The 14906-nt window shown below is 38.3% G+C and overlaps 1 protein-coding gene across 2 annotated transcripts; it reads left to right on the top strand.

Moving 5' to 3' along the window:
* The first annotated feature begins 221 nt into the window (after positions 1–221).
* On the top strand, positions 222–12949 carry LOC106519606 (filaggrin-2). 2 transcript variants are annotated; one of them, XM_014011354.1, is made up of 6 exons: positions 222–264; positions 5372–6854; positions 8317–9184; positions 9693–9940; positions 10683–10862; positions 11782–12949. In XM_014011354.1, exons 2-6 carry the CDS (start codon positions 5844–5846, stop codon positions 11989–11991), a joined length of 2517 nt encoding a protein of 838 aa, XP_013866808.1. In that variant the 5' UTR covers positions 222–264; positions 5372–5843; the 3' UTR covers positions 11992–12949. The 2 variants fall into 2 exon arrangements, with proteins under 2 accessions (XP_013866808.1, XP_013866807.1); XM_014011353.1 differs by having other exon boundaries at positions 9690–9940.
* Positions 12950–14906: the final 1957 nt, after the last annotated feature.

Raw genomic sequence — 14906 nt, 5'->3', positions numbered from 1 at the left:
AATAAACACAATAAAGACAAAATTAACTTGTTCAATCTTGAAAAAGTAAAAGAGAACTTTATTAAAATAAATATTTAATACAAATCTACTGTASAGAATGACCTCTTTCTAACAGAGGACTACTGTGTAACATCTCGCCACTGCACATGCTCAGAGAGCAGCAGAGAGACTGAGTTAAATTTATCCTCCTAAAGCCAATCCTCCTCAAGCTGATCAGTGTGCTCCATGGACTAACCAGCTCAGGCGTCCCAAACTCACAGCCAGGTAAGAAAACTTTTTGTTTCTGTCTTTACAAAGATAGTTTGTGTTGATAAAACACAAACAGCAAAAAAAATCTGACTTTAAAACAAAAGGTCGTCACTGAAAAGCAGCTGAGTCCAGTTTAAAAAGCAGAACTCTGTTCACAACCAAACTGAGGGAATGATGCTCTGCTGTCTAAAACAGAGGATTTCTATTTGTTCAGATGATCAGCAGCTCCTTCAAATGTGTGAGAACAATGTATTTTTGTGGCACAGTCAGTTAGTTACTGACTAACATATGGAGTAAGAATTTAACAAAAATACACTGTTTATCAGAAWTGAAATGCTTGAAACTCTGCAGCTGAAATCATCTGTTTTGTTCAAAATATCTTTGTAATTTAGTTCATCTTCTGGGTTTTTATTTAAAGACCGTGTAAAGTAAAATGTAACATTTTCTTTATTAAACACTATAAATGTCATAAATGKATTGTTGTAAATGAGTACAAATTCTCTCAACTGTAGGTATCTGTGTTTCAGAATTTTTTGGGCGTGTCTTAAAGGGCAGCCTCGTGATGTCACACAGCTGCCTTCATCATAACCCCTCCCCCTGTTGCTTTAATGGAAAAAACAAAACAAAACATTGTTTCCTCCATTACATGAATGTTCAGGGTCGTGGGCGTGGTTTGAGCTCCTCCAGTGGACACACCCACAGCATTCCAGACCACAGCTAACGGATATTTTTCATTACTTTCAACACATAATTTTATAAGGTTAACAGTATTTTTAATTGTTCAAACATGGCTGGGTGATTATTAACACATACTGTATTTCTGTGTGGTGTGACAACCTCAGAACACACATTTATTTTTACTTTATACGGTCTTTAAGGGTTTTTTCAGCAAACGCAAGGACCCGATAGGTCACAAAGTTTGTGTTTTACTTTAAAACCTAAGAGCCTGAGTTTTGTTGAATYGTTCAGTTTTTAGGAAAGTTTTGATGAAACGGTTTGAGTTGCTTGTGTTAAAGTGAAGATCTTTCAGTCTACACTTCTTATAATACTTATAAAAACAGATGACAACTTGCTTTTTTTGCCCTTTGCTTATTTATTTATTTTTTCTAAACTGCTTTGTCACCGAATCATTGAGTAATAGACGTTTTAAGTCTTCTTTCTTATCGGCTTTTTTCAGTTTTCTAGTTTGTTCAGTTCATTTGCTTTTTTTCCTGTCCCTACTTCTGTGTGTATTTTTTAGCTTATCAGTTAATATCAGATTGTAACATCATTTTTAATGTTCACTATTTCTTTTTAAATTATCGTCTGTGAASCCCACTGCGTTGGTCAGGTCAGCACTGAGCTGATGTGCCTGAGGCCACGTGCAGCTCTCAGAGCGCTGTTTGACTCGAGACAGCTTAAAGAGGCCAAACAAACTGTGGGGATGATCCACGGGCCTGAAAATCAAAAGTGCACCTGCTGAAAAGCATGACACTCACTTTCAACTTACCTGTGACAGAGGCAGTCATTTCATTTTACAGCCTGGATCCTCATGTCTACAGAAATATGAATTTAAAACCCTCAGTTTAGTTTGAGTTAATGAGTTTGTGTTTATTGTTTCCTCCATGAGATCTTAGACTAAACTTGTTTGTCACTTCAGTCAATGAGCATTTTTTTAATTYTTGAGCCTGCAGCTTTACATAAAACCAAAACTTTTTTTTCACTTTCTGAGCTCAGATCTTTGACATCAGGTTGTAAATTAATAAAATTACAAAGTTTCTGTAACTTCACTGCTGTTYAGCTGCAGACTGAACTCAGCATTTTCATTTGTTAAAAAGACAAAAGGCTGTAAAAATATGCTAAAATGATCTAACTGTGAGTTGGAACAAAACCTCTCACCACTCAACTGTTCCAAAGTGGAGGGTTGTTGACCTGAATCTCTCTAAACAGTAATTGCTGCTGCTGCTCTGAGAGTTTGGGATATTTTTATGTTTTCAAAAAGAGAAAATGAACCTTTGTCCTTTTTCAGTTTATTTATTTATTTTTTCTGAAGTGACAAGAAGGCAGACAGCTCTTCACAGAAGTGGATATATTGGTGCATACTTCATAAATCATAGTGTGAGTGTGTGATAGGGACATGGGTGCATTTTTTTCTAAATAAAATCTAAACAATATCAGTACCATTAGATATGTAGGCTATATTCAAATGAATACTTTTATCAAAAACCTAATATTATTATTTAAAGGTGTCACAATAAATGAAAGAAAAAAGTCACAATAACAACTGAGTTTATTTTAAGCAAAAATCTAAMAGTAGGAATTTTGGTGAAATAACAGAAAATGTTAAAACATAAATTTGCCATATTTTGACATTTTAAAAATGACTTTTTATTACTTTATGTTAATTTTTAACTAACTTGTCTGCAGTCATAATGTTCCTGCAGAGCGTCATTTGAGTCAAATTTTAACGATTTTGCTGCAGATTTTACTATGAAAGTTCAAAGAGCTGCAAAAGACATTAATTAGAATAATAAAGTTATATTGTTAAGATAATCTGTCAAAAATGAGAAGATCTGCTTTTTATCAAAATAAGTATTTTTTGTTTAACCGTTCATGTTTTTACAGCTGATTTTTGATTTGAGTTCATATCTGCTTCTCTTCTAACAGCAGCTGTAAAATGCAACCACTTTCTTGCAGCACTGAGCAGAATAAAGTAAAAAAAATAGATGATTGTCATTTCTCTGTTCTCATGCTTATACATGTTTATCACACTCGTCCAAACTACAGTGTGCGTTCGCCACTACAGTCAGTTTTTCTGTGATTGAAAACAGGTTTAAACTGCTATGAGCTATCTGCCACATTTGTTTGATAAACAAATTTTGGGACCACGGATGCTAAAAGACAAAACTCACCTCCATGTTGTGTTTACCACGAGGCCAGAGCTCCTGACTCATGCAATGATTAGGTCAGAGTTCACACAAGGATAAAAAGGTGACAGAGGATCTTTAAGCCTCAGAAAGGACAGAGCTTCTCCATGTTTGCATGTATGATAATATAATATAGTGTTGGACAAACACTGAATACAAAACATCACTCAGTCATGTTTTCACATTGTAAACCACAGAGTGGATTCTTTTCAGCATTTGTGTTTAAAGTATAAGAATGGTTTTGTACAAGTTTTAATTCATGTTTTTGAATTGGTCAGAAATAATTTAGAAAAATGAAATGGACAATGTTAGRTCATTATTTTGCAGATATTCATCTTCTGTGTTGGCATCAACCAGGGACCTCTCAGGGAAACACAAAAATACAACTGATTCATCAAGATGATGTCAGCCAGAAACAGCTTCATTAATGAGATGCTCAATTTTTAACCTTAAAATGTAAAAAAATACATAAGTTTTAACAGAAATGAATAGGAAGTATAGAATAAAAGATAATTTTGGAAAAATTTAGCCCAGTTTGGGAAATTTCATATCTGCTGCCAACTGGTTGCTTACAACTAGACATTCAGTGCTCCCGTGCACTGAAAATCACTTTCTTTTGACGAAAATACTTTATTATTTCAGTAAAAAATATTAGCAAGCTAAGTTGTGCAGCAACAAATGAATGATTGTAAAATGACAGAATATTATAAAGCAGAATTTGAGTGATTCAAATGTCAAACACTCATACTTTGTTTGGTGGAATGTTACTTTTCAGCTTTTAAAGAACCCATTTTAAAACCACTTCACTGTTGTACACTTGATATGATGGTTTTCTGACTTGTGTGATGCCACGTGTCACAGCAGCAAAGTATCATGTCTCTTAAATCTACTCTAATGTTGTTTTGAAGTATCAGACAGCAGGCCTTGTTATTCCAACCTGCTGGCTGCTTATTTGAACATCTCAATGTTGTTTAAAGGAAAAGATCAATAAATCATACTTTTAGGCAGATAACTCAAGGTTCATTAAATAATTGGTGTTTTTTTTAAATTGTTGTTTAAACTTCAAAGGTTTTTGTCATTTAAACTTTAGCTTCTAACAGCTAAAGTTCCTTGTCTAAACATTCAATATGTTACATGTATTGCCACAGATATTTGACTAATTGCATTTGTTTCATTGCTTGTAATGTATATTGTTTTATTTTTCTCAGAAGGACAATATCAAAGAGAAGACAGTCAATGAGACTCAGCTGTTTAGACTTCATGGTCTCACTGAGTGTTTAAACTGGTGATAGGCTATAAAGATAAGGAGCTTAGGAGGAAGTAGAGCTTGCATGTTCTGAAACTTTTTCTCCTTGGCTTTGTATCCCGCACTCTGAGTTCAACAAGCCCATTGGACCTGAAACTTTGGGGTTTTTTTTTTTCATAGATGGAAAACTTTGGATTTTTGACATTACTTAGAGAAAAGTATTCTTTACAAGAGCAGCTAATTATATGCACAGTTTGCCATAGGTACAATAAACTGATGCTGAGTTTGTTGAAATCCTAAAATTATTCCACTAATAAATTAGATATAAAGTGATGACATTTACACAAACCTGGCACAGAATTTGCTTTGTTGGATTTTTAACAACTAAAACTAACAAAGGTTTGGACGAATGGATGAGCTTTTATACCTTTTCTTAAAATATTTGTATAAAATAGTTGTATAAATGCCTGTTTTGAATCAGTTCCAGCTTTTATTTAGAAAATTACTGGATTTTACGGTCAAAATAATTAACTGTGACCTGCTGTAGTCTTGGAGATCACCTGCTGGTCATTAATCTTATGGTGCATTCACTTTACCTCAGACAAGTGACCCTGAAAAGAAATTTCAATGGCTTTTTCTAAAAACAAATTTATAAAATGTATTGTTTATTATTATTGTTGTTGTTGTTGTTGTTGTTGTTGTTGTTGTTGTTGTTGTTGTTGTTGTTGTTGTTGTTGTTGTTGTTGTTGTTGTTGTTGTTATAGTTCATTATCAACTCAAATTATATTCATAAACCTCCTTCATTTTTTGTTTCTGACACTTAATTAAAGTAATTTGTGCTTTACGTCAAAAATAACAAAAATGCTGTGCTTTTATTGGTTCTAATAATTAGCAATTAGACAACAAAACCTTTGTTTTCTTGAATTTTAATTTTAATTTTAATTTTTTATGTTTTCTCTGTCTCCAACAGGAAGCATTGCACTTGGATTCGGCGGATGTTTACATGCTGAAGTTAAATGGATTACTCTTAGCTGTCAATTGCAGGAAGTTCTTGGAGCCAGGAGTGATCACTTGTCTGGCATTGGACCAACATCTCGTCCTTGAGTGGGTGGAAGAGCCTATAAGGATACATCAGCCAAGCTCTCTGTGAAATCACTATGGAGCCAAGAAAATTTGCCTGATTCAACAAGGTTGTCTTGAAGGCAACAGATAAAGAGTTGGGGTCAGCCTTTCTGATCCTTCCAAATAAGTTGTAGACATTTGTTTTATTTATTATATGTTGTGCTGTCTGAAAGGAGATTTCATCAGCAGTGGTTTTGTTGATGTTATCCCCCAAAATATCTTCAAAAACAAATGACAATCATTCATGGTTTTCTTTACAACAAAATTAACACCTCAGAGAAAGGTTATTTATCAGGATATTTCTTCTATTTCAACCAGTTATGGCCAAAGACGGTGGTCCTTTGAGCCTCATGCCTTCTCCTGCAAGGCCCCAGCAATGGATTGGACTCTTTTTGAAGATTTTTCTTCCCACCTCCCCTCTACACTCTATATTTTTTTATTACTGCTTGTCATGTGCAACAGCAGTAGGTGTGCCTGGCAAGGTGCATGATTATGGAATTGGCCCCAAATTTGTGTGTACTCCCATTCCTCCAGATGCAGACCCCAACTGCTACCCACCACCCACTATGGCCCATGGACCGAGCAACAGCCAGAGTAATGACCACAGTGGTGGCAGCCATCGGCTCTTAATGTCTGATGAGGCTCAGACCACTATTTTGAATCTGCGTGAGAGCCTTGTGAGGCAGAAGGAAACCATCCTGGACCAGCGAGAGACCATTAGAGAGCTCACTGCCAAGCTCACCCTGTGTGAAGGCTATGGTGGTCACCATCATGACAAATACAGTCATCATGGTACCCCTCACAGCAACCATCTTGCCAACCACAACGGTCACCATGATGAGCACCATGGACATTATGATGGCCATCATGGTAGTCATCATGACAGCCATCATGGCAGCCATCACGATGGCCATCACGGCAGCCATCATGGTAGCCTTCACGACAGCCATCATGGCATCCATCATGACATCAACCACGGCAGCCATCATGACATCAACCACGGCAGCCTTCACAAAAGCCATCATGGCAGCCATCATGACGATCATCATGGTAGCCATCATGACGGTCATCATGGCAGCCATCATGACATCAGCCATGGCAGCCATCATGACAGCCATCACAGTAGCCTTCATGACAGCCATCATGGGCCATCGTCGTTGCACCACGGGCCCTCGGCACACCACGACAGTGATCTTCACCACTCCTCCAGCGGTCATGGAACGGAACTTGAACAACCAAAGGGGTCATCATACAGCAAGATAAGCTCTATTTCTGCTGAACAGACTGGAAAGACGCTGCAGACCCTGAAAGAAAGGCTGGAAAACTTGCAGGTAAGCTAAACACTAGTTGGACTTTGTGTCCAGCTTTTACAAATACATGCTTGTTCTTTGGATACTAACTATGTAACACAGATATTTACTCTTAAATTAAAAATATTGACCAAAGAAAACCGGAGCAGGACTAGAGAGAGATAAATATGATTTAGATTTTTATTTCTGTGACTGTATACGACCCACAGCAGACACGACATTAACAGCAGTCGTCATTTCATTCCATTCTTTGGCTTTAGCTGGTCCTTTTATTCCACGACTGACACTGCTAAAAAGGACAGATTTTCTTCTCTCGATCTCGGAGAGCAGAACTTCAATCTCTGAATTCGTAAAGTTCTTCTTTTCACTTTCCGCTGTCATTTTCATGAACGGACACTGCCTGATATCTGAGGCAAGAAACAGCCTTATATGGTGCTTTTGGGGTGGTAATTATGCTAATCACCTCTCCGCATGCACAAGCAGCTAGAGACAAACAGGTGTAATTCATCATGTTTACACAGCTCATTTACACACTTTTCCTGAAGATAGAAGAGTTTGTTGAATCTGAAGTGGCATGTTCATACGAACCATTTGTACGAACAAAAGTAAGAGAAATTTAGGATGAGAATACGAACATGTTCTTGCATGAGGCGCATTGTCTTTTATGAGGAGCTGAAAGCTGATGTGATGGTTTCAAATTTTTAAATGGCACAGATACTGGTCACAAGTGATAAACTCTGAACTTTGAATGGATAATTTTGGAGATTTGTTGTGTTAAGGGTGCATGATAGAATATCCTAAAGAATTGTGATAGATTTTTGACCTTCTTCTCAAACATCCTTTAACACAAACGTGTGATTGTGGTACCTCACATTGTGTGACCCCCTCTGTCATCAAACACCTCTGGGAGTCTTATTAATGCAAGGGRTCTCAGACTTTGCTCAGGGAATTTGCTGTGAGAAATCTCCTTCAATGTCCTTGCAAGGTGCCAGACAAAACACAAGAAGCGCCAGGATTTACTTTCTGTCACTCCCTCTTTTAACAAGATGTCTACACTACCAGCCTCTGGTCATATGCCCAAGGGTGCTAGCCAGCCTCACCTTCAATTAGGTTTATCCACCCTGACGAGGCTATTATTCATGGTGTGTGCTGGCAGGGAACAAAGCCGGATTTGCTGGTGAGGAAGATGACTACAAGCACAGTGGAGAGGAAGAAGAATAAACTAAAAACTGGAGTGTTTTTTTTTTCGACTGAACCATTGAATACCATACCACAATTCTTCCTTATTGCATTTGCAGCACATACATTTTGTTTGTTTGTTTGTTTGTTTGTTTGTTTGTTTGTTTGTTTGTTTGTTTGTTTGTTTGTTTGTTTGTTTGTTTGTTTGTTTGTTTGTTTGTTCTTTTTTCTTTTCTTTTTTTTTTGTCGTGTATTTTTTTTACCTGGCTGACTCATGTTTCTGATGATTGTTTTGTGTTCAAAGGCCAGAAACTCCTCCAGCTCCTACTCAAGCTCCCTGAGAGAACTCCTTCAGAGGAAGATCAGTTCTTTAGAAGAGCAGTTGCACAGTTACCACAGAGACCAGCATGAGTCCGGTCATCATAACGACCAGCATGGACATCACCATGCTGACCATCATGACAGCAACCACACCAGCAATCACTATGCTGGTCAAAATTATAATCACCACGATGGCCACTATGGCACTGGCCATCCTCATGGTCATCATGATGGCCACTATGGCACTCCTCATAGACACCATTTTGACCACCATGGCACGGGTCACCATGAAGACCACCACAATGGTCACCACGCCCACCACCATGGTAGCCACACATACAACCATCACAGCAGTCATGACAATCATCATGGCAGTGATCATCCTGACCACCACCTTGACTGGCACCATGGCCACCATTATGGCCACTTTGACAACCATCACAACAGCCACCATAATGGCCATCACAGTGACCATCATAGTGACCACCAYGGAGGCAGTCATAATGATGCTTACCATAATTATCACCATGGGCATTATGACAAACACCGTGATGGTCATTATGGAGACCACCATGGAACTAGCCACTATGGAAATGACCACCATGGTGATTACCATGGAAACACCCACCATGGAAGTCCTCACCATGTTGATCATCATGGAAGCAGCCACCATGGAACCATTAACCATGGAACCAGCCACCATGGAAGTGAGCACCATGGAAATGACCACCCTCAAGACAATGACCATCCACAACACCTCCCTTTCACCAGTAAGGACACAAGTTTACAGGGCACCAATCACAGCAAGCTGGAAACAGTTCTCAGCCAACTGCACCACAGCAATGACCAAGGTATACACACTATACACACATATGAGTACACACACACAAATGTAATATAGCTTGGTCTCATTTAAACTGGAGCTAATGGATGCATCAGCGCAGTAGTGCATTTTAAAACTCAGCTCATGTGAAAACATTCATTTGTAATTGTTTTAAGGCAGGTCTATGTTTTCCAAATACCTGCTTCCTAGTTTTACATGCTTAAATCTAAACTCCATTGGAAAGCGGAATACAACAACTGTCCATTTCAACTGAAGAATTTGCACAAGATGCAGGGTCAGACAGGTGAAAAACTTCAGTCTACCCAGCAAAATCATTGGGCTGTCAATTCTGTGTTGTTCATAATTATTATTATTATTTTATGTTTTCATTTATTTATTTAGACTAATCCATATGCTGCCCTTTGGTTAGAATGACCTGCCTCATTCTTAAAACAGAGGTCTTGTGGGTCATTTTGACCCAAGGGCAGTAGGAAGGTTAATTGCATGAAACTAATTGTCTTTCTCAATCTTAGCAGGAAACAAGAAGCTTAAGAGTCCCAGTGCTTTCCTGCTTGATTTTCCCATGAGAACCAATTACTTGTATGCCAGGATGAAGCGATCTGTGGTCAATGAGATCTTTGCCCTCACCATCTGTCTGTGGCTAAAGCCTGGAGAAGGTCCTGGCCTTGGCACACCCATCTCCTATGCCGTACCTGGGCAAGCCAATGAGCTAGTGCTAATGGAATGGGGAAACAACCCCATGGAACTGCTTGTTAATGACAAGGTAACCACAATGCATTGCAGTGTTGCATGGTAATATGCATCAAGTTTGATTCAAACTCATGTCACTAAATCTGACCACAACCCTACAAGGTTTTTTATTGCAGTCTGGTGACTGAGGAAAGGTGTTTAAAAGTTGTTATATGAAATTGCAAAATTCTATAATTCTATTATTACAAGAAAACATACTATACATATTGTACATGAAAGCGCACTAACCTAAACATAATTGTCTAATTGTCAAGTCACCAGATGCAGCAACTAACTTCCCCAAACGATTTAAAGACAATTTCCAGAAATTTCTGGTTGATTATTTTTGTATAGATTCATTATGAAATCGATATACTTCTTTGTCTGTATTTTTTNGTCCCTAGATATCTGAGTTAAAGTGGCACTGACTGCAGAATAAATCTATTCTATTAACCCCTTAATCTTTTTTTCCATGAAAAGCTACTAACAATTTATACCCTTGAACGGAAGACAGATGGTTGTGTTTGTCCCTCCCCTGCCTCAGAATTGGGTGAAGTGATGTCAGCAGACAAATCAGCAAAGCAATTAATCTTGTTATTGTCTTTGTACTGGCTGACCTAATTGTGTAGGAGAAACTGCGAAGCTTGTTGTTTTTGAGCATACTTCAAATTAATGGATGGCACATGTAAATGATCTGTGGTTAATTAGTTTTYACATAAAAGCAAGGCCTCTTCTTGYACTTTCTCCCTTGTTTTTCATCTTGTTTTGTTTGTTAGGCGGTGACATTACCAATAAACATAATGGATGGAAAGTGGCACCATGTGTGCATCACATGGTCAACAAGAGATGGAGTTTGGGAGGCCTACCAGGACGGTGTGAAGAAAGGTGCTGGGCAGAATCTTTCAGCCTGGCACCCAATACAACCAGGAGGGATCTTTATCTTGGGTCAGGAGCAGGTCAGTCAATCAGCGTGCTTTATAGAAGTGGGTATTAGGCAAGAGTGGGGATGTTTAGGCACCCCGTGGTTCAGTGCTATTCAGAGGGCTGCTATGCAATTAAAAAATGATTGTCAGTGCAGCTCCACGCATCAATTAAAACACTTCAAACAAAAACCTGAGCATAGAAYTCCTCAAAGACTAATCTAGTAGAAGATGAGCTGTGTTTCCATTGCAAATGTGCACAAAACTTTGTTGATATTCTGTTAATGTCGAGAAAACACAGTTTCACAACTGCGGTATTTCCAATTAMTTAAGAAATGCTATTAAAGTCACACATGAATATGTTTGTTCTCGCGATAAGTCATTACAAACATGGCGGCAATGGATGTAAACACATAGCATGTTGCTACCACGACACTAGCGCTCATCATCAGAGGAGACGTCGGCGTCTTTTATCGAGGCTTTCCAGTGACAAGTTCCTACTTGGGAGCAGCTACGTATGCTGTGTTTTTGGGAAATTGTGGTCAGTGAGTTTACTATTTTATACTACTTCTGTGATATTACTACTACTTCTACTTGCTGTTATCTTCTTCTTCGTCTTTTTCACCAGTGGAAACAGCCGGTTGTTGATCACATGACTCCCGTGATGCAAAAAAATGTATCCATTGCAGTTTTGCAAAAAACACCAATTTCGACACGGCCGAAAAACCACCTCATCCTACCACAAAAACATTTTGTCGAAAAGCGTAATTTTTTTCTTCAAAATTGACGTGTTTCGATTGAGCAAATTTATTTTTGAAATTCTAATTTGCACATTTTAGTGGTCAATGGAAACGCAGCTACTGTAGTGTGTTACAGTGGATTATCGCATTGACTTTTATCTCATTTACTTTCAACATTTTAAATAATTTAGCAATCTCTTCCTATTTCTCCACAGGACACAATGGGAGGCCGYTTCGACATCACACAGTCCTTCACAGGACAAGTGTCAGATCTGCAGTTCTGGTCCAGAGTCCTGACAGCCAACGAGATCCACACCCAGGCAACCTGTGGGGGCCACCTCGTYGGCGACGTCATGTCGTGGTCTGAAGAGTGGGTAGAAGTTCACGGAGGACTTACGGAGCTCCCTTTCGACCCTTGCCACTAAAAACAAACACTGAAACCCCCCACCCCTCGCAAGCAGAGCTGTGGGATCATACGACTAAATGCATGTGTCAAAAATGGACGAAGAGTGGAAAAATRTAATCTTTCTGCCTTCTCCACCTACATCGTCTCCTCTGCGCTCTCAGCAGGACAGCTTTAATAGCTCTAAAGAGCACGAAGCTCCAGATTTATCGCCTGTATGGTCATGACTGCGGCTGCTCTGAGGGATTCTTCACACATAATTGGATTTTGTTTCAACAGAACAGCTCCAGAGGTTGCTGGCCGCCATCAACCAGCTTGCTGCAATCAACATAAACATTGCAGAAGGTGAAAGGAAACAGGAACATAAAAAACAAGCAWAAGGCACCTGTGTAGTGATTGTGTAGCAGGATATTTTTATACAGAGCAGATTGAATGGACATATCATGACTTAATACCGTTGTTTTTTTGTCACATTAGTATTTCATATTGAAACTAATGCAGTTTTTTTTCTAGAAATGAAAAAAAAGCTTTTTTATTTAAAATTGTAACGTTTTTGTGTATTTAAATGTATTTTGTCGATTTGCTGGATTCTGTCAGAGGTTGATTACATAACGGTAAGAAGGCTGAATGTCAGGTGTCACACGGTGGCATGGCGCAATCGAACGGCGTCAGTGCAGGTTAACCTGCCCTCAACGTGTCAGAGCCGTAATGCCAATGTCTCCCCATCAACCAGTGGCTCATGGTGGGGATTTACCTGCGAACACCTGACCTGATCCTGCCTATTTCCAACCAGCTCAAACTACATGGCCAGAGCCAAACACACACACACACACACACACACACACGCACACGGCTGCACACGCCCAGAGACACTGAAGAGCTGAAGAAGCATCACTGATCCCATGCTCACCCGCTTCGGATGTTATCATCCATGAAATGGATGTTATTAGGCATTATCAGTCCCATAGAATGGCTTCAGAATGTCTCGCCTGTGCCGGTTAGCAGGTTCCCCCGTCCCATAGAATGGCTTCTGATTGTCATCTGGTTAGGATGAGGCATTAAGCCACTATCTGGTTATCATGAGGCATTAAAAAACTGGTTAATATGAGGCTTAAAGCCACTAAGTTAAACTTTAAAGCAAATGACATGGTTAGCGCTAAAGACACCGTCCTCCAACAGTTGTATATTGTGGCCTTCCAATAGAGCAATGAGTATGGTGTTGGACCAAAGAGCGAGAGACCAGTGTTTGAGAAGGACACGGACACAAAACATTTATTACAATATCTTTTGTTTATTTACACAATCATAGTCATTGACATATTAACCCACTAGGGGGAACWGTCGGGACAGTCTGAAGCCTAGAAGGCACAGTAGGGACCCTCTGAAGCCATTGTATGGGACTGATAATGCCTAATAACGTCCATTTCATGGACTGATAACATCAGAATCCCCTGCCATGCCATGGTTTTATTGTTAGAAAAAAACTGTTTTGTACCAATAAATTATCTGTGATAGTATACAGTATTTTACATTATTATTGTCACATTGTATATAAGTACCTAAAGTCTACTAAACTTGATTTATGTTTATAAAGTACAGTTTGGTGTTAAGAGTCAGACCACCCTGTCTTTGTTGAGTGTAAAAAAAGGGATAAAATCTCCCAACATTTCGGCAACAGCGTTTGTAGTCCTTTGCTGTAAATATTTGCAAAATCTTTCTTTGTAATGCCAAAGTAAAAAGCACTTTGATTTCCTGCTCCTGTTTCTTTTCTCCTGATTAGTGGGCCAAATGTATGACTGTAACTTTTTTTTTTCAGTTTTACTTCATTAGACTTGAAATCGTTTCTTTAAAAAATGTATTATATGTCAATTTATTCTTGATATACAAATGAAAGCACAGTTTTTATTCTCGCCTTTTGTGTATGTTCTAACATTTAATAGAATTTGTCTTGTTTGTTTTTGTGTTTGGCTGTAAATATAAAAGAGTATTGCAGTGTGTGTAAACATCACAGTTATGTGTAAGCCAAAATTATATACAGATGTATGAGATGATGTTCAATAAATACTGATAAATATTTATACATATGTAAGGATTTTGAATAAAACAGTTCATGAAATTAAGATAATTTCTTTAGGTTTTGTATGAACTAAACCAAACAGATTTAATAATTTCTGTTTGCAAACTCAGAAAATATCAAAAACCAGTGTCCAGCATTCATTTAGAAGGTGACAAACAGTCCAGTTTTTAAATATAATGTTTTCTAATATCTTTCTAAATTACTTTTTTGTARTTGTGTTTTTGAACATGTTTCTCACTTCCTGTATGTTTTTTTTAGATAATATGGATACAAAGTTAGGGTTGCAAATCATAAATGTTAAATACATGCATATTTTTGTGCCATTTAATATTTTCACACATAATTCTTATTTCTTTTCCAACCACTACACTGCACATCATTGTCATTACAGGTGAGTATTTATTACATCCCTGAAGTTAACCTCCATTTGCAACTTCCTATCAGCAGTTTGATAAAGTCTTAATCTGACCATTGTGCTTGTGTGTTTGTATGTGTACAGGTTTTTGTTACCTGATGAGGGCAATTTTGACCTGTTTCTTATGAGGACAAAAGACCCCATGAGTTTGAAGGCTGGTTTTGTGTGAGGGGGTTCAAATTTAGTTCTAAGTTGTGAATAAAGTTTAGGTTAGTTTTAGGGTCAGGGTTTTATTGAGGTGGTTAAGTATAGATGTACTGTTTGAGTAGAACTCAGCCAGCACACTGTTTATCATGTGTTGTTCTATTTCATCCCTACTGACCGCCAGAGGCCGGTGCTAAAAGCACTGAATGTTCCCATCGCGCATGCGCCGTTCGAGCTGTAATACCAACAGAGTCACACCTGTGACCAATCGGATGACTAATCAGAGGCTATATAGCTTGAC

The sequence above is a fragment of the Austrofundulus limnaeus genome, unplaced genomic scaffold (assembly GCF_001266775.1).
Source record: "Austrofundulus limnaeus strain Quisiro unplaced genomic scaffold, Austrofundulus_limnaeus-1.0 Scaffold79, whole genome shotgun sequence".
NCBI classification, from domain to species: domain Eukaryota; kingdom Metazoa; phylum Chordata; class Actinopteri; order Cyprinodontiformes; family Rivulidae; genus Austrofundulus; species Austrofundulus limnaeus.
This window is presented reverse-complemented; position numbering and strand designations above follow the sequence as displayed.